Source organism: Prionailurus viverrinus, chromosome D3, assembly GCF_022837055.1.
Source record: "Prionailurus viverrinus isolate Anna chromosome D3, UM_Priviv_1.0, whole genome shotgun sequence".
NCBI lineage: Eukaryota > Metazoa > Chordata > Mammalia > Carnivora > Felidae > Prionailurus > Prionailurus viverrinus.
In genome coordinates, this window is record NC_062572.1 from 28976892 (window position 1) to 28993743 (window position 16852).

The 16852-nt window shown below is 56.2% G+C and overlaps 2 protein-coding genes and 1 non-coding gene across 6 annotated transcripts; 1 reads left to right on the forward strand and 2 right to left on the reverse strand.

Annotated features, from left to right (window-relative positions):
- Positions 1–3761: 3761 nt before the first annotated feature.
- RANBP1 (RAN binding protein 1) lies at positions 3762–11414 on the reverse strand. Of its 2 annotated transcripts, none has more exons than XM_047827132.1 (6): positions 11277–11414; positions 9816–9952; positions 7492–7649; positions 5268–5396; positions 4536–4601; positions 3762–4025 (listed from the first exon to the last, which is right to left on the reverse strand). In XM_047827132.1, the coding sequence occupies exons 1-6, from the start codon at positions 11289–11291 to the stop codon at positions 3904–3906; spliced, it is 627 nt and encodes a 208-aa protein (XP_047683088.1). In that variant the 5' UTR covers positions 11292–11414; the 3' UTR covers positions 3762–3903. The 2 variants fall into 2 exon arrangements, with proteins under 2 accessions (XP_047683088.1, XP_047683087.1); XM_047827131.1 differs by having other exon boundaries at positions 3762–4028.
- Positions 4379–4504, reverse strand: LOC125149749 (small nucleolar RNA SNORA77). Its single transcript, XR_007146045.1, has one exon. It is a non-coding gene; the product is annotated as a small nucleolar RNA SNORA77 (small nucleolar RNA).
- Positions 11415–11605: 191 nt separating the features above from the next.
- On the forward strand, positions 11606–16645 carry TRMT2A (tRNA methyltransferase 2 homolog A). Of its 3 annotated transcripts, none has more exons than XM_047827128.1 (13): positions 11606–11762; positions 11925–12014; positions 12253–12815; positions 13074–13182; positions 13470–13651; positions 13840–13954; positions 14047–14162; positions 14241–14352; positions 14961–15083; positions 15297–15372; positions 15609–15803; positions 15920–16016; positions 16136–16645. In XM_047827128.1, exons 2-13 carry the CDS (start codon positions 11991–11993, stop codon positions 16365–16367), a joined length of 1944 nt encoding a protein of 647 aa, XP_047683084.1. In that variant the 5' UTR covers positions 11606–11762; positions 11925–11990; the 3' UTR covers positions 16368–16645. The 3 variants fall into 3 exon arrangements, with proteins under 3 accessions (XP_047683084.1, XP_047683086.1, XP_047683085.1); XM_047827130.1 differs by having other exon boundaries at positions 11607–11762; positions 15687–15803; XM_047827129.1 differs by having other exon boundaries at positions 11685–11762; positions 11925–12037.
- The last annotated feature ends 207 nt before the right edge of the window (positions 16646–16852 follow it).

Genomic DNA, 16852 nt, shown 5'->3' on the forward strand with positions numbered 1-16852 from the left:
CCCGGGGCGCTGCGTGCTGGAACCGCCCAGACTAGGGAGCCACCGAGCTCCATCGGCCCCGACTGTGCTGGCGTCCTGCGTGGCGTTCGGGACCTGGGCCTGGCGGCGCCGTTCCTCGCCTTGGTGCCCCAGCCAGGCGTGTGCCCGCGGCTCTGTGAAGCCACCCAGCCGTCGCACACCTGCAGTCCCTGCCCGCTGGGTGGACACCGCGGCAAACGCCAGGGCCCCTGTTCCCACTCCGCAGGCCCTGGCGCTGTGGCCTGTAGGTCGCCTCCTGTGCCTCTATTTGCACAGACTTTTCCCTAAACACCTCGGAGCCTGTCCCTGGGATCAGGTTGATGACCCTGCTATTCCCGGATAGGGCCAGACCCCTCTCACCTGGAGCCCCCCTAGCATTCAAGGGGGTGGAATATTTGTGACGCTGTACGGGCACCTTCATTGTTTATCTCCTGTCCATCCCACAGCCCTCGGGCCACTCGACTGAACTAAGTCCTGCTAGTGGGCAGGGTAAGGGGGGGAGGGGGCGCTGATCTCTCAGGATCCTGACCCAAGCTGCATGCTTGGGAATATGTGCATGTGGGAGAGCTAGGGCCGGATGAGCCCCTCAGCCTCCCCAAAGCAGGGTGGAGTGCCCCTCGGGAAGCGCGGGGCACCCTGCCCCGGCCTGGGATAGGCCTGTGGGCAGGCCCACCTCCTGCAGGAAATCCCACCCGCCAGTGCCGCTGCCGCTTAAGGTGGACCTGCAAGCTTTGCAGTGCCTAGCTGCGGTATGGCTGGAGTGGGCTGAGCAACCTGGCAGCAGTGCAGAACCTCTGGGAGGTTGGGACCTGGGGCAAGTTCTGAAGCCTTCACAGTGAGGACCAGCCAGTCTGTTCCCTCCTACACACTCCCAGAGCCCTCTGCCCAGAAACCAAGACCCACCAGCCGCCTCCCCAGGTGGGAATACAAGGCAGGGGGTCAGGGGCAGGGGGGTTGGCAGGGAGGGAGTGGTCCCCACCCTCCTCAGCCTGACTTCCGCATTTTGGCCAGAATCCCTTGCTGCCCAGGGGCCACCTCTTCAGGCCATGCTACCAAAGGCCCTGGGGCTTCTTCACCCTGTGCCCTCCCTGTCTGTGTGAGAGCCTTATGAAGGCCCCAGCAACAGCTCTGCAAGCTGCTGGCCGTGAGCCATTAGAAAAGATGCCAGGCTGGGGGCCGGAACTGGAGCATTAATGCTGCTGCCTGACAGTAAAAATAGTAACGGGCTTTTCTTCCCATAACATCCCAGTTGTAGCCTCTGCCCAGTGGGGAGCCCACTCCAGGAGGCCCAGCACAGGGTTGAGGGATACCCTAGCACTAAGTGGGTTAAGGCAGCACGGACGCTTGAGCTGACACGTCCTTACCTCTGCCTCAGCACTCTAGTGGCCTCAGGTCACCAGATAGAAGATCCAGGGTTCTCACATAGAAAGACTCCAGCCAATACATGCCCCACCCACAGCTTCGCCTTTGTTCCTGCCCTTCTGCAACCCAGCACTGGGATCCCAGGCCCCCGGAAGCCTCTGGATGCAGGCCCACCCTTGGGGAGGCATTCCTCCCAACACGCTCCCAACTGGTGGCTCTTGCCCAGGTCTGACTCCAGGTCTGTGTAGGGGTACCAGGATGGCTGAGAGCTGTGAGTGCCAAGCACTGGTCATGGAAAGAAGGGGTGCTTGTTACCTCCTTGGTGACATCCCTGCAGACTTGCCTGGGCAGAGGGGGGTCCTGGTGGGGGAGAGGGGTCCTGGGGGGAGACCCAGTGAGGCCTCTGGCCCAGGAGTCCTCTCCTAAAGAGCTAAGATGCCCAGGAGAAGGAAACCACAGCAGAAAACTTCCCCAACTTGCAGCTCAGTGGACTGACCTGGAACAGAAAGGTACATCATCTCACTTCTTACTCCATCCCCAATATTGTCAGCATCTCAATTCTGACTTTACCATTGCCTTTTTGCCACAGGGAGGAACCCAGCTGAAAAAACACTGGCTGGGGAGCAAGGCAGAGCCCCCCCCCCCCACACACACACCCCTGCTGACATCCCTGCTCACTGGTGAGACCCACTGTCAGGACTGCACGTCTCCCTTTCTGCAGCACACTCTGCATTGTCAGCAAGCCACACCTTTATTTTTTAGCAAGCCACACCTTTAAATGCACCCCGTTAATGTAGCCTGGTCACAGCACAGCTCTGTTCCCCAGCCATTCTGAGGGGCCTACCCCGCTGTCAGGGTTTTAACCCCTTGGAGACACAATTCATCACCCAAGAGGAAAGAAGTCAGCCTGTGGTTTTACATCAAGTGGGATTTATCTTGTTTTGGAGCCCAAAGCAAAGACTATTAAACAACCATTCTGTGCTGAAAGGGATGTCTGACTGCCCTTCCCTGAAGGATCAAGCCCTGGGCAGACTTACACACATCAGTGCATCCAATAGAGGCCCATACAGAAGCAACACCTGTCCTTTACAACATCAAAATTCCAATTCAAGATAGGCAAGGTGCATTTCACAAGCTTCAATGTCCTTCCTTGGCGGGAAGGACCTCTGTGCCAACACCGACTTCAAGAGCATCCAGACCTGTACCTCTAGAGGCCCAAGGCTGCCAGAACACAATGCTGACCAGCAAAGTTTTGTTTGGCTTTCAAAAAAAGAGCAGCTTCCTTTGGAGGTGCATCCCCCAGAGGGAACAAGGATCCAAGGTTTGGAATCAGACACAGGTCACAGGACACACTGGGAAGTTGGACAGAACAGGACACAGCTAAAAGACGGGCCACAATGTAAAGCACCTCTAGCAGGTGTTAATGACCAATAGCTGAGTGAGAGTGCATCCACTCCAGAGCCCAGTCCTAACTTGCTCCTCCCCCACTGGAGGGCAGTATGGCCACACTTCATAACCCAGGCGGTCTCCTGGGACCCTTTACCACATATGCTTTTGAAAAGCCTGCTGGTGCACTGAAAAGCCTTTCTCCCACTTAAGATAATGTTTAGAGACCATTTGTTTTATAAGACAAACCCCTAAATGGCACTAACCCATTTGCATTCTTGAAAACGTCCCTTTATTTAAAGCTACTGCAGATGTCCAAAATTGCACCCAGATGGAGACACCGTTGAGTGAGCGGGTAAGACAGTTCTCTCCAACGATGGCAGTGAGCTGTCCAACAAGGGCTGTGGGGCCGAGTCCCACCAACACAGTGCACCAGACTGGACATATGTGCTATGGGACTGGCCTTTCCCTCCACCAGGGCAGAGGGCCAACCAAACGCGGCCTCAACCAAAGCCTGGAAACACACTTGGCCGTCTTGCACCAAAGGCCAGGGTACTCTGGCGGTCTTCCTTTCCCTACCTCAGAGGCAAAACAACAACAAAAAAGCCTATTCCTTGCCACAGGGCAGAAGCACATGAGTCTCCCCCCCCCCCCACCCAGCACACCTGCCCCACCTCAGCTGCATCATGGCCCCAGGGACCAACAGCTGCGCTGAGCCCACAGCAGAGCCAGAGGCGATGAGTGAGACCCGCAGCACTGCTCCAACATCCTGGAGCCAGCAGGAACCCACACTGCTCCCAGGACAGGGCCGGCGCACACATGGTCCTGCCTCCGTGCAGGTTTCAAATGTGTTGTTTATTCACTATTTTTGATGACTATAAATAAGTGTTTCCACTATGGAAAAGAAAGTTAGCACAGTACATTTTCATGACTGGGGAATGGATTTTCTGAAGTCATCTTCAATAGGGCAAAAACTTAGAAAAAAACCACCTGAATGTTGGAATTCAGTTCTTTATATAAAGTCCCTTGTAAAAACAAAACAGAATAAAAACAAACTGAAAAGAAGGGGCAGGGCAAAATTTTAAAAAAGAAAAAAGAGGAAAAGAATGGAAGGAAGAGAAAACAAGGGAAGGCGGCTTATTGCTCCTCTTCCTCTCTATCCTTGGTCTCGGCGTCTTCCGACTCCTTGTTCTCCTCCTTCACCGAGAGAGCTTCTAGCTTCTCGGCCACCTTCTCAGCATTGTCGTTTTTGCCCGACCCTGCTAAGACATAGGGGGACACAGTAAGAAAACCGAGAAGCACCACTCTTCCCAGCCCACCCACCTCCTGTGACCCTGGGCGAAGGCCACAGGGCAGGCCACTTCACCATATGCCAGCCAAGGCAGCCTCCAGGGTCACCCAAATTAAGAGCTCACACCTAGGACCATGATCAGGCAGCTCAGTCATATCGGGCCCCAAGTAAGCAAGTGACTGTGAGGACCTCTTGAAGCCCCTTTGGCCTCTGGTGGGCTCTAGCCAGACGTCATTTTACTTGACGGCTAGCCTGGGTGCTGTGAGGCCAGGCCAGTGAGCACATGCTTGGGGCCTCTATGGCTACCTCACTCCCCAGAAGCACCGTGTCCCCAGACAACTGCATCACCCATGACAGGTCAAGGTGGTCACAGCACCCTGGGATGTTACTCTGGCAGACGGAAAAAGCACCCGCCTGGGGCTGCAGCCAGGTGCAGAGTGAGTCTGCGAGGCAGTCCCCACCCCCAACTCCACGTCACCTTTCTTTTCTCTCTCTTCGATCTCTTTCCTGCATTCTTCAAACTTTGTTTTAAATTTCTGTGCATCTGCAGAAAGAAGAGAAGAGACCTCCTAAGAGCCCTAAAAGGTCTGAAGAGCCAAGATTCACAAAGGGCTCGTCCCATGGGTGACTTAAGGACACAGCCCTGGGCTCATTCTTGCCTGGACCAAGCAGTGACTGTTTCTCAAGTCCCTCCAGGGACTGGTAGCTAGGTTGGCCCATCTCCCTCCACCTGACTCTGTGACAATTTGGGCAGAATGGTACACAGCACTGGTGGCCATGTAAAACCACGGGGTCAGGAGCCTCCTGGCCAGACACTCTGCTCTCCACTCATGTCAGAGTAGCTACTAGATGAGGCCCACTGGGCACTTCTGACAATCAGGGCTGGAAAAGACATCCAAGCTGGGGAGAGGTCACCATGGGCCTGGGATCCCAGCACCTGCTGGCAGTCAGGTGGCTGCGAGGGGACATGCCTGCCCTGGGTAGACTGGATGCCCAGCTCCCTTTGAGGTTAAAAGGGAAAAGGCACTGCTCTCATCAGAGCCCACATGAAGCCTCGAGGGTACACAGGTCGACTGCAGCACTCACATTCCTGCCCCTGAGAGAGCACCAGACAGCAGAATGAGACTGGTCCCTCCCACAAGCTTCTCACAGGCACTATCAGTTCTTCCTGAAAAGCAGTACCCAAGGGCCTGGTGGCTCTTCTGCTTACTTTCAGCATTTAGGAAGCGGATGGCCAGCAGCTCTGGCTTGGGGCACTCATCGGCAAAGTCGGCGTGGGTGTTCCAGACCCAGGCACGGTCGCTGCCTGCGTTCGGCTTCAGCTCCATCATTGGCGTGACTGGGGAAGAAGAGCCATGTGAGGATCCTGACAACTGCTACGAGACCACCCTGGGCAACAGGAGGTCCCGCCTTGGGGTCCACCAACCAGGCCTAGACAAACTCCTGTGGGATACAGGATCTTACTCAAACCTCTTTGAAAATGTCTCATGTTCACTTAAAACCAGGACTGTCCTGGGGTGCCTGGGTGGCTCAGTCAGTTAAGCGGCCCAGTTTGGCTCAGGTCATTGATCTCACAGCTCGAAGGCTTGTGAGTTCGAGTCCCACATCGGGCTCTGTGCTGACAGCTCAGAGGCTGGAGCCTGCTTCTGATTCTGTGTATCCCTCTCTCTCTGCCCCTCCCCTGCTCATGCGCTATCTCTTTCTCTCTCTCAAAAATAAACAAACATTGAAAAAAAAAAAAACAAAAAAAACCCCACAGGACTGTCCTAAATCTGGGAACAGGGTGACCTGCTCCCTGACGAGGAGAACACCTCCAATCCCACTGGAACAAGGGCTCCAACGCCAACAGAGCCACTCATGCCCAGCCCTTCCTGTGGAGCACCCATCATGTAGCTATGTCCTTGCTCAACCACACCATCAGGTAGCTGGCCCATTGGGAAGTGGGGGACAGAAGCCATAAGTGGGGTAATGATCCAGGAGGACATGGAGTCAGCTTTGCACTTGCCAGGGTCCCTAGGAGACAAGGCCACCACAAGTAGACACCATGGGCCCTGGTGACATGCACATACACCATGGAATAAGTAGAAATCTGGAATAAGCAGATACACCCATGTCCTCAGGCTCTGCACAGACCCAAAAGGAGAAACTGACTGCGCAAAGAACAAGAGCACACTTGTGCACCCCTGTGCCCCTGGCAGAGGTCTCCAGGGACCTGAGCATATATTGACCGCCTGAACCAGGAACAGTCACACCATCCCCATGCAGACACCTGGTAAGCCCTTGACCTCTACAGAGCACAGAGATGCCATGGCCTCCTGCTGCCACCACCCACCTGGCACATTAAGGGTCTATGGTATGTAGGGGTCCCAAAACACACCTGCAACTCAGAAACAACCCAGTGATCTGACAAGGCTCCTGAAGAAACATAGGGTGTCAGGAAGTCCCCTGGGGAGCGATTCAAATTGGAGTGGAGGCCAGGGGCCAGAGCAGACAGGTGGGGGAAGAGGGAGAGACACAAGAGGACTACCAGAATGGCCCCTAAGGAAGGCAAGAAAGCCCCTCCCTGCCACCTCTCAGGAGGATTTCTGCAAACCCGCCCATCCTTCCACATCACCCTCAAGAGCTGCTCTGCTCAGGTTCCTGCCAGGTCACCCCAGGTGTCCAGAAGAGGGGCCCTCCCTTGCCAGACATGCATTCTACCCAGTAACACACACACGGCACCAGATCAGGAATGGAGCCCAAGACACATCTACTTCCAAACACACATAGCACTGCAGAACAACCTAGCAGCCAAAAGACTGATATGGCAGGGACTTACTGTCACCCCTTCACAGGCCAGGCCTGGTGTGGCTTTCCCCAGACCCTCCCATCCCCCAACCATGTTGAGCCCAGGGTTAATGCATCACACGTGTTCAAGGGCCTCAACCTGTCACCACCCACTATCTGTTTGGTCTCACAGACACCTAAAGATGAGGCAGCCACCTTCTCTCTGCACCCCTTCCCCTCTGTGTTCTCACCAGGGAACACCCAGCAGGGACAGAACACACCAAAGAGTGGGAAGGCTGCCTACTGGGCACATCAAAATACAAATGGGAGCACACATCCTCACAGCACTGCCCAATCCTTGGGCAGGTGCTCCACGGACCTAAGCCCACACTGGGGCTCTGCTTCCACCCCATCATGTCCTGTCTGCTTGGGCTCCACATCTTGTGTGCTATAAGCTTCTCTGCAGGTCTGCTCTGAGTTCAGAGCATGCTGGAAAACTTCATTTCCTACTTTAAGTTCAAAACACACTGCAAATATGCACTCTATGTCATAATGCACTCCCAGATTCCTAGCCCAGCACTGAAAGCAACCTGCCCAAAGATCTGAAGGTATCCTCATGTGCAGCGCTGGAACTTAGAGTGAAAACACACTCCCAAGAGGCCACCTACTGTAGTGGTTGGCGCATATCTTCAGGGTCTTGTCCCTCCTCATGAGGAGGCGGATGGTCCCTTTCTCCTTATGCTTCAGAAGCTTGACATCACCTGTGCCTCGTTCCTTCCATTCTGGGAGATCGTTCTCTGAAGCAAATCGGAATAGCTTTGCCCGCCTTCAAGAAAAGCCATTACAAGAGAGCTTAAATGTGTGTGAAGACAGAATAAACAGTCAAACGTTTGCTGGCAAACAACACTTATTTCCTATACCTGGAGTCTCTACGGACGCCCCTCCCTTTCTTTGTACTTCTAGGACGATTAAGTCAAAAAATTACCAAAAAAGCAAAACAACATTCCTAGTATTTACTTGGAATAATGAAGTGAAAAAGAAAAGGGATTTCTACAACCACAGAACTTTCCAATTTTAGCATATGTGCTGCCGAATCGAGTACAACAACCACAGAACTTTCCAACAGAAAGACACAACTTCTCAACAAAGACACCTCCTGAATATGCTGGGCTTGCCTGTGATCGTAGTGCAGGGGAGCCCCTGGTGTCCCATAGGGCTGCAGAGGGTAGCAAGGAAGCAGATGGAGGTTGAGGACCCCTGCCCTCCACAGGGCCAGCCCTTCCCTCTGCTGTGAGATGCACCCTGTGCTTCCCAGGCCCCCCAACCCAGAGAGACCTCTGCAGACCTCTCTGTTCAGGCCACGAGGCTCTGGCCCAACGTCTTGCCTTTTTGCTCTGAGTAGCACCTCACACTGGGCCCAGCCAAGGCTCCCACCCAGATGGGCTCCCATGGTGAGCCCAGCAGTCCTGCCTTTAGGACTTCAGGCTGATGTCCTCCATTTCCTTACCCACAGGACCCCAGCCTTGCTGGTCCATTTCCTGCACCACACTCTGCTCTCTCTCCCAAACTCAATTCCGTTACGGGAGACAGTGCCCTCACAAGGATGCCCGCAGAGCTTTCACCTGGAGCCCAAGGGCCCAGACGCAAAGGCCTGACCTGCTGGCCTCACTTCCCTCAGGAAAGGCCTGTGTCCAGGACACTGAAAGCAGTTCTCGGCCTTGTGAGGGCTGAAGAGGGTAAGAACAGCAGCACCAGCTGCTGGGAGGAGCCAACCCCTGGCTGCAGCACCATTTCCGGGCAAACCAGAGACGTGGAAAACCAGTATCTTCAGGGACTCACCTACCACTCTGAGACCAAGAGGATGTATATGACTCTCCTTCCCCAGGCCTTTGGGGGTGGTGGGAAAGGGCTGGTCTCCCCAGTCTGCCTTCCTTAGAGGGAGGGATCACTGTTCCCTGCCCCCCACTCACAGCAAAGCACTCAAATCCTCATCTGGCTTCTTAGTTAGAATCTGAAGACGGTGGAGGAACTCCACTTGGACAGGAAAAACGCTCCAGCCTGTTTCCATTAACTTGTGACTGAGTCTAACGTTTCCTGTGATTCTGAGTACAGACAACGGGTCAGTCTCAGCAGTGTGGATTTTGTCGCAGACATCTCAACACATGGCTGGTGCCAGTACTACTTAAAAACGACACATGCCGTCAGAGCCTCACACTGAAGGTGTCAAACACATGCAGGATAATATTTAGAAAGTAATCTCGATAAGCATAACACATCCATTTTCATTTGTAATTCCAGGCATTATTTTGTGCATTAAAAACGCTGAATTGGGAGTTCACAAACTTCAGGATGCCAAAGTCTGGCGTGCAAAAGAAAAATAATATTAATAATGGTAGAGACTCCCTATTCAACCAGAAGAAGGGGGCCATGGGAGTTTTGGGAGGTAGCAAGCCTGTAAGGTGACATGAACAGGAGGCTGTGGAGATGTACCTTGGTGGGCAGAGCAGCAGGGACAGGACACCAGGGAGCACCTGTGCTCTCCACAGCACTGGCCGCCGGGAAACAGGGGCACCCAGTGAAGAGTTATCCAAAGAGTAGATTCTAACAGCAGCCCTGATTTTCCACGTAGGATTAGTCATCATACAATTCCAAGCCCTTTCTTCAGCTCCAGTCTGATTTAAGGTCAGGCCAAGACCTTGACACCTGTAAACACTGTAACTTCAATCTTACATTAAAAGATACATGTTTCTCAGGATGCCTGGGTGGCTCAGTTGGTTAAGCCTCCAACTTTGACTCAGGTCATGATCTCATGGTTCATGGGTTCGAACCCTGCGTTGGGCTCTGTGCTGAAACCTCTGAGCCTGGAGCCTGCTTCAAATTCTGTCTGCCTCTCTCTCTACCCCTCCCCTGCTCACACTCTGTCTCTCAAAAAACAAATAAACATAAAAAAAAAAAAAGATACATGTTTCTGGAGCAACAGGAGCTTACTTACATTTTAAAAAGCTCTTCTTCATCTTCTTCCAGCGTTTTAATTTCTTGCTCAGGAAGAGAAACTATAGGCTCAAACTGGGGGTCATGGTTGGACTCATCTGCATTCTCGGTGGAGGTGTCATGGTCCTCATGGGTGTCCTGTGGAGTGAGGTGCAGAGAGGTGACCCTGCTGGCTCCAGAGCGTGCCCCTCACCCAGAGCTCAGCAGTGGGCACCCCTCCTAGTGAACGGCCTCATCCCCAAACAAGAGATTAAGCCCACAGTCTTTCACATAAGGGTTTGCACGCACAGAGTGCAATAAGATGCTGAATTTCAGCACCCTCCCCAGATGCATCAATCACATCTGTGCACATACTGGGGCTCCTAAATTGAGCCACCTACTGGAAGATGAGAAACTGCCTCATCACTTGAACCTCAGTTTCCTCATCTGTAAAATGTGAATAATCACAAGGGCAAATGATTAAAAGATGCAATGACAGAAGAGGGTCTCAAGTAGAGTTGTCACCCTTTAATCAAAAAGCAACCATTTGGGTTTTTACTGGTTGAGAAAAATCTGTGCTCTTGCTTAGCAGAAAGGAAAAAGGTTGCTACAGGATGGCTAGTGCTTACACGCAATTCACAGTTCTGTCAGCAATTTGCTCTTAAATCAGAAAGTTGATGTGTCAACAGAAATCGTACAATGAGCCCTAAGATTCTGAAGCAATTTATTAAACTACAGGGCACAAAGAATCAGATTTGAGGTTCAAGTCTCACAGAACACGTGGCTTGATGATCTATAAATCCGTAAGCTGGGAGACCTCCCTACCAGACTCGAGCCAAAAAAGAAAATATATAAGCTTTCATTGCTTTCCTTGGTTGGATAAGCACTGCGGCTCCACCAGGGTCAGCTCACCCGAGCAGATGCCCTCGGTCAACAAAGCCACCCCCACTCTGGGTCGGTTCGACCAGGACCCGTCCACCCCGCTGAAACGTGAGTTTCTGCCACAGAGGCCTGTGGCGGCTCAAGACGTGAGAACAGAATGAATGAAGTACTGCGTAGGCGACGGGAGGAAGGGACGCACGGTTTTGGTGGGAAGCCTGCAAGTGGGCCGAGCCAGGGGAAACCCGCCACCCGCCCCACTTCTCAGACGAGCGGCGAAGTAAACTCGAGACCGAGGAGTCGGGGCGGCGGGCCGCCCCACGCCTGGATGGAGCTTCCCGGCCCCACTTGGGACCGCCCCAAGGTCACGCGGGCGCCAGGCAGCCCCCGAGCCCGCGGAGCCATCGTGCGACCTCGCTCCGAAGGCCTCGAGCCCCCAGGCCGCGCTCCCCAAAGTTCCGACCCCGCGCCACCGAGGCCCCACAGGAGCCGAGCCCACAGGCCAGCGGGGGTTGGCAACGGCGGCGCGGGCCGCCCACGTGGCCGCCGATAGCGGCCTCGGCCTCCCGGCCCCCGCCCAGTCCCCACCCGAGCCCGGCCGCACCTTGGCGGCCGCCATGGGGACGCGGCGGCTCGGCTGGCTCGGTCGTCGCTGGCTCCGCGGCCTCTCGGCGGCTAGTCGTGGCTCCTTTCCTCCGCGTCTGGCGCCGGCGCCTCCCGCCCTCCCGCTCTTCCCTCCGCCCCGCGACCCGAACCCCGACCCCTGACCCCGGCGGCGGGAAACGCGACGCGATTCAAAACCAGTGCAGCTTTATTGGCTCACACGGCGGACATTCTCATTGTCCAGCCCGCCCCGCGCTTCCCGCCAAAACGCCCGCGGCGCATGCCCGGCCCGCCCGGCCGCCAGGGGAGTGGGTACTCCCGGCGGCCCTCGCGCGCGCTTCCGCCCCACCGCAGCGCGTGCCCCTCGAGCACGAGAAAAGGGCTGGGGGTAGGAGGTGACGCGTGGTGATGATGTCACCGGAAGCCAGGATGATAGAGATGCGCGGCCTCGGCTGCACTCGCTGGCGGCGGGAGAGCGGCCGGCTAGGTGAGCGGCCGGCACAGGCCCCTGGCGGGCAGGCGGCACACCCCATGCCCGAGACCCGAACCTGAGCACGGAGGGTTCGAGTCCCGCCTTGTCGGGGGTGGAGCCGGGGATAGACCTCGCGGCGTCGCACCCGCCCTCTGAGCGCCTGCCTCCCTTTGCCAGGACCAGGACCAGGTGGCGGAGGCAGCCCTCGTGGAGCCCCCAGTCCGGGCAGCGGACGGGCGGACGATGAGTGATAAACTCGACAGTGAAGTAAAGTGAAGGGAGATTCTGATGTGAGACCGGGTGGGAAGGGATGGAGATGGGGGTGGAGGGGGAAACCCCTGGGAGAAAAGTGGGATCGGAGGTGAGTTGGGAGAGGAGGGAAGGGAATGGGGGTGAGGCTGGGCATAGGGTGCACTAATGGAGGTCTGGATGTGGGGCTAGCGAACTGGGGAGTTCAGGTTCTAGGGTGCAGCCCGCAGCCCAGCCCCTGCCTGTCTCCACACAGGGCCCTGTGCCCATGGAGGGCTGCAGCCAGGACAGCAACAGTGCCCAGGGCAGCCCTGAAGCCCTAGCCCCTCAGGAGGAAGAGGAGGAGGAGGAAGGTGGGGCTGGGGTGGCTGCAGAGTCTGTGCCTCAGCCTGGGCTCTACAGCTACATCAGGGACGACTTGTTTACCTCGGAGATCTTCAAGTTGGAGCTGCAGAATGTGCCTCGCCACGCCAGCTTCAGTGATGTCCGACGCTTTCTGGGCCGCTTTGGCCTACAGCCTCATAAGACCAAACTCTTTGGGCAACCTCCCTGCGCCTTTGTGACATTCCGTAGCGCTGCTGAGCGGGACAAGGCCCTGCGCGTGCTGCACGGTGCCCTCTGGAAGGGCCGTCCACTCAGCGTGCGCTTGGCCCGACCCAAGGCTGATCCCATGGCCAGAAAGAGGCGGCGTGAGGATGAGGGTGAGCCCACGGCCACATGCATCGCAGATGTAGTGACCCCACTTTGGACCGTGCCCTATGCTGAGCAGCTTGAGCGGAAGCGGTTGGAGTGCGAGCAGGTGCTACAGAAGCTCGCCAAGTGAGTGCGGGTGATCACCCTCTTGGCCCTGGAACTTTGCTCAGCTCTATGCTTGTTCAGCCATCCCGTGCTCTGTATAGACATCCTTAGGTCCTGCATGGTCTCTTGGGTAGCTAACCACTGAGACCCATGTGTAACCAGTGGGGACACTGAGATCCCAAGGGAGGGGCCCAGAAGACCTGGGTATTTGGAGAGTAGCTGGGGAGGGTTGCAGGGGCAGCGGGCTGAGTCCAACCTTGGCCCCACCTCATCCTGCAGGGAAATTGGGAGCACCAACCGCGCCCTGCTGCCCTGGCTGCTCTCACAGAGGCACAAGCACAACAAGGCCTGCTGCCCGCTGGAGGGGGTTAGGCCATCACCCCAGCAGGTCAGGCCCGGCTGGTGTGGCCAGAAACTCACCTCATGTTCTTAAAGGAGCTCTTCTCACTTATCTTTGCCATCCCTTTTCATGCTTTGTATTTATTTCTCCTATTTCTCACATGACTGTTACTTGTTGTCAGCCCCATCTCCTGGACTGCCAGGCACTGTGGGGGAACTAGAGCCTCTTGCTCACCACCATCTCTCACTTGATGAGCTGTTCTGTCCACTCACAAGTGCTGGATGGCCAGGGTAAGGTCAGGCATGTCTCTCTGCCTCCCTCTACCCTCCCTGCAGACCGAATATCGTAATAAGTGTGAGTTTCTGGTTGGCGTCGGGGTGGACGGGGAGGACAACACAGTCGGCTGTCGGCTTGGCAAGTACAAGGGCGGGACATGTGCTGTGGCAGCCCCCTTTGACACCGTGCACATCCCTGGGGCCACCAAGCAGGTGGTGAAGGCTTTCCAGGAGTTCATCCGGTGAGGGCTTATGGCTGGGCTAGGGGCCCCAAGAAGTCCTGAGGTGGTCTGGGAGCAGAGGGCCTGCCTGGGGGATCCTGGGATTGTGATCTGGTGGGTGGGGCTGGAGGGGAGAGCAGGGAGACTGCTCGCCCAGTCCTGGTTGGCAGATATTGAGGACTCAGGGCCGCTCATGGCTCCCACCACAGGTCCACTCCATACTCAGCGTACAACCCAGAGACATACTCAGGCCACTGGAAGCAGCTGACTGTGCGCACCAGCCGCCGTGGCCAAGCCATGGCCATTGTTTACTTCCACCCCCAGGTCTCAGGCAAGGAGGCCCTGCTGGGGGAGGGTGTCTGGGCCACAGTGAGTTGTGATGCAACTTTACAAGGCCTTTTCTACTGCTTACCCAGAAGCTGAGCCCTGAGGAACTGGCTGGGCTGAAGGCCTCCTTGGCACAGCACTTCATGGCAGGGCCAGGCAAGGCCACTGGGGTGACCTGCCTCTACTTTGTAGAGGAGGGACAGCGGTGAGGACCCTGGGTAGGGATGGGGTGGGTCCCTGCAAGGGCTAGTGATACTGATGGACCTTACCCTACCATCCACAGAAAAACTCCCAGTCTGGAGGGCCTGCCCCTGGAGCACGTGGCTGGAGACCGATGCATCCACGAGGACCTGCTGGGGTTGACCTTCCGGATCTCCCCTCATGCCTTCTTTCAGGTAGCCCCAAATTTCTTAGGATCATGAGGACACATGGAGGGAGACCTGACATGATATCAAGATGTGATGGAGACAGTGGGCTAGGGCAGTGACAAAGGATTAGCCTGGCAAGAGACCTGGGGATAATGTCCAGGCAGGGGAGCCACAAGGATTGTAAGGTAGATGGAAGATCATTTGCCATTAGATTCTTTGACAACCCTCTTGGAGAGCCATATGTGGGGTGTGAGAACAGGAGCTGGAGTAATGCCAGGGCTCTGGTGTGAGCTCTAGTACTCAGAAAAGAGCTTCATAATTGATCGAGGGGTGGTGATATCAGCATCGTTGCCTTTTAAAGCTAGGAGACTGAGGTTGCCAGGCAACCCTCATGGGATTGAGGGTCAGTCTGAGGACTAGGCTTTTGGCTCCCTGATGGTTAGATAGGGGAGGGGTAGGATCAGGAGACCTAGGAAGAAAGTGAGCGAGCCAGGAATTGGGCCACAGAGGCAGGAAAGATGCCCAGGGAATGCAAGTGCTTGGCATGGGGCAGTGGGGGAGGGGGGCAGGAGGGGAAGCCAACTTGGGCAGCAGGGCTCCCCTGACATCCTTGACACTGCCGGCTCACCCTCCAGGTGAACACCCCAGCAGCCGAGGTGCTCTACACAGTCATCCAGGACTGGGCCCAGCTGGACACAGGGAGCACAGTGCTAGACGTGTGCTGCGGCACTGGCACCATTGGCCTGGCACTGGCCCCGGTGAGCCCTCCTGCCCTGCCTGTGGATACCCTCCCCACACCACCCATGTTGTCACCTGCCTCATGATCCTCCGTGATCCCCAGCCCAAAGACTAAGGTTAACCGTAGTCTGCCAGATTCTCTTCCACTCTCCAAATGCCTCCTGCTGTTCCCTTCCCTAAGAAGCCCCCAGGATGGGTCAGAATGCCATGAGTCTGTCCTTTACTGGTTTCAGAAGGTGAAGAGAGTTGTAGGAATTGAGCTGTGCCAGGAGGCTGTGGAAGATGCCCGGGTGAATGCCCAAGACAATGGTGAGAGCCAGTGCCCCACAAAGGTGGGCAGCAGATGCCTCTGCTGCATACCCTCAGCACAGCACCTGGGACCCACCAGGTGGTTCTTAGGACTCATGGTGGGTGGGGTGAGGGCAGAGAGTACAGGAGGGCTATTACGTGGACTTAACACATGTCCAGGATGCCTGAGGCTGCCTGATGGGGGAAGGTGAGCAGCCTCCCTAGACAACAGGCTTTCCTAATGCATCTCTGGCCAGGGACTTCAGGACACCAGGCAAAGCCCTGTGGGGGAGAGTGTCCTTGGTCCCCTGACAGGGCTGTCATGCCATATCCAGAGTTGAGCAATGTTGAGTTCCATTGTGGGAGAGCTGAGGACCTGGTGCCCGCTCTGGTGAGCAGACTGGCCTCCCAGCAGCTCGTTGCCATCCTGGACCCTCCTCGTGCTGGCCTGCGTAAGTGGTCTCCATTTGGGGGTTGTTAAGGGGAAGATGGTGGGCAGGGATGTTGGGATGGCACACCAAGCTGTGCAGCCTCAGACCTGATGCCCATCCCATCTGGGTCTCCTCAGATTCGAAAGTGATCCTGGCTGTCCGAAGAGCCGAGAACCTCAAACGGCTCCTGTATGTCTCTTGCAACCCCCGGGCAGCCATGGGCAACTTTGTCGAGTGAGTGTGAGGTGGGGGGATCTGGGGTGGATTGGGGCCCTGCACACAACCTCCCCCTCCTCCACAGGAGCCCCTTCCAGACTCACGTGGCTGATCTTGATACTCCTTTCTCACCACAGCCTCTGCAGGGCCCCATCTAATCGGGTGAAGGGCACTCCCTTCCGGCCTGTCAAGGCTGTGGCCGTGGACCTGTTCCCGCAGACCCCGCATTGTGAGATGCTCATCCTGTTTGAGAGGGTGGAGTACCCCAATGGCACAGGGGCCCTGGAGCCCCAGGACCCTCCAGCCCAGCCCCCACCAGGGTCCCCAGATGATACCCTGCAGGAAACTGGGGCTTCCACCTCTTCCTAGGTCCCTGGAGCACTAGAAACTTGCCCTTTCGGAATAGGGCCCGGTCTTCATCACCGGGGCAGAAGCCAAGGGGCTCCCCAAGTCCTTGCCTCACCTCAGGATGCTCAAGCAAGCACCTAGAGAGCATGAGACACAGCTGCCCCAACCAGGGTCAGCCTGTCCCCATGGACCCTAGGCTCTTGTCCCCTACCACACCCCCCCACCCCCCCCCACTCCTCTTCCCAAGTTCCTTTTGGGCTAGCTGGGGCACAGGGTCAGAATAAACCATTGCTGAACTACTGGCATGACTGATGAGCATTCAAGGTTGGCAGATGGGGCCTGCCCTTACTTTATCCCCTACTGCGGATTGGGAGGCAGGGGGAAGCCAGCAGGGCCCCTTGAGCACCCTGCCAAGACTAAGTCTGAGCCCCCAGCTGCCAGTCCCTCCACATGGCCGGGAGTCACAGAAAGTGTGCCAACAGTGCCAGGTCTCCTGCTTATTATCC

Bases quoted from the DNA above. Each gene is read 5' to 3' on its own strand.
- RANBP1 (XM_047827131.1), bottom strand. The intron at 5,397-7,491 runs GTAGGTGGCCTC...CTTCTTCCCCAG, and splicing joins GATATGCGCCAACCACTACA to TCACGCCAATGATGGAGCTG. The intron at 4,029-4,535 runs GTGACGTGGAGT...CCTATGTCTTAG, and splicing joins CGAAGAGAGAGAAAAGAAAG to CAGGGTCGGGCAAAAACGAC.
- TRMT2A (XM_047827128.1), top strand. From the start codon at position 11,991: ATGAGTGATAAACTCGACAGTGAA. The intron at 13,183-13,469 runs GTCAGGCCCGGC...CCCTCCCTGCAG, and splicing joins TTAGGCCATCACCCCAGCAG to ACCGAATATCGTAATAAGTG. The intron at 13,652-13,839 runs GTGAGGGCTTAT...CTCCCACCACAG, and splicing joins GCTTTCCAGGAGTTCATCCG to GTCCACTCCATACTCAGCGT.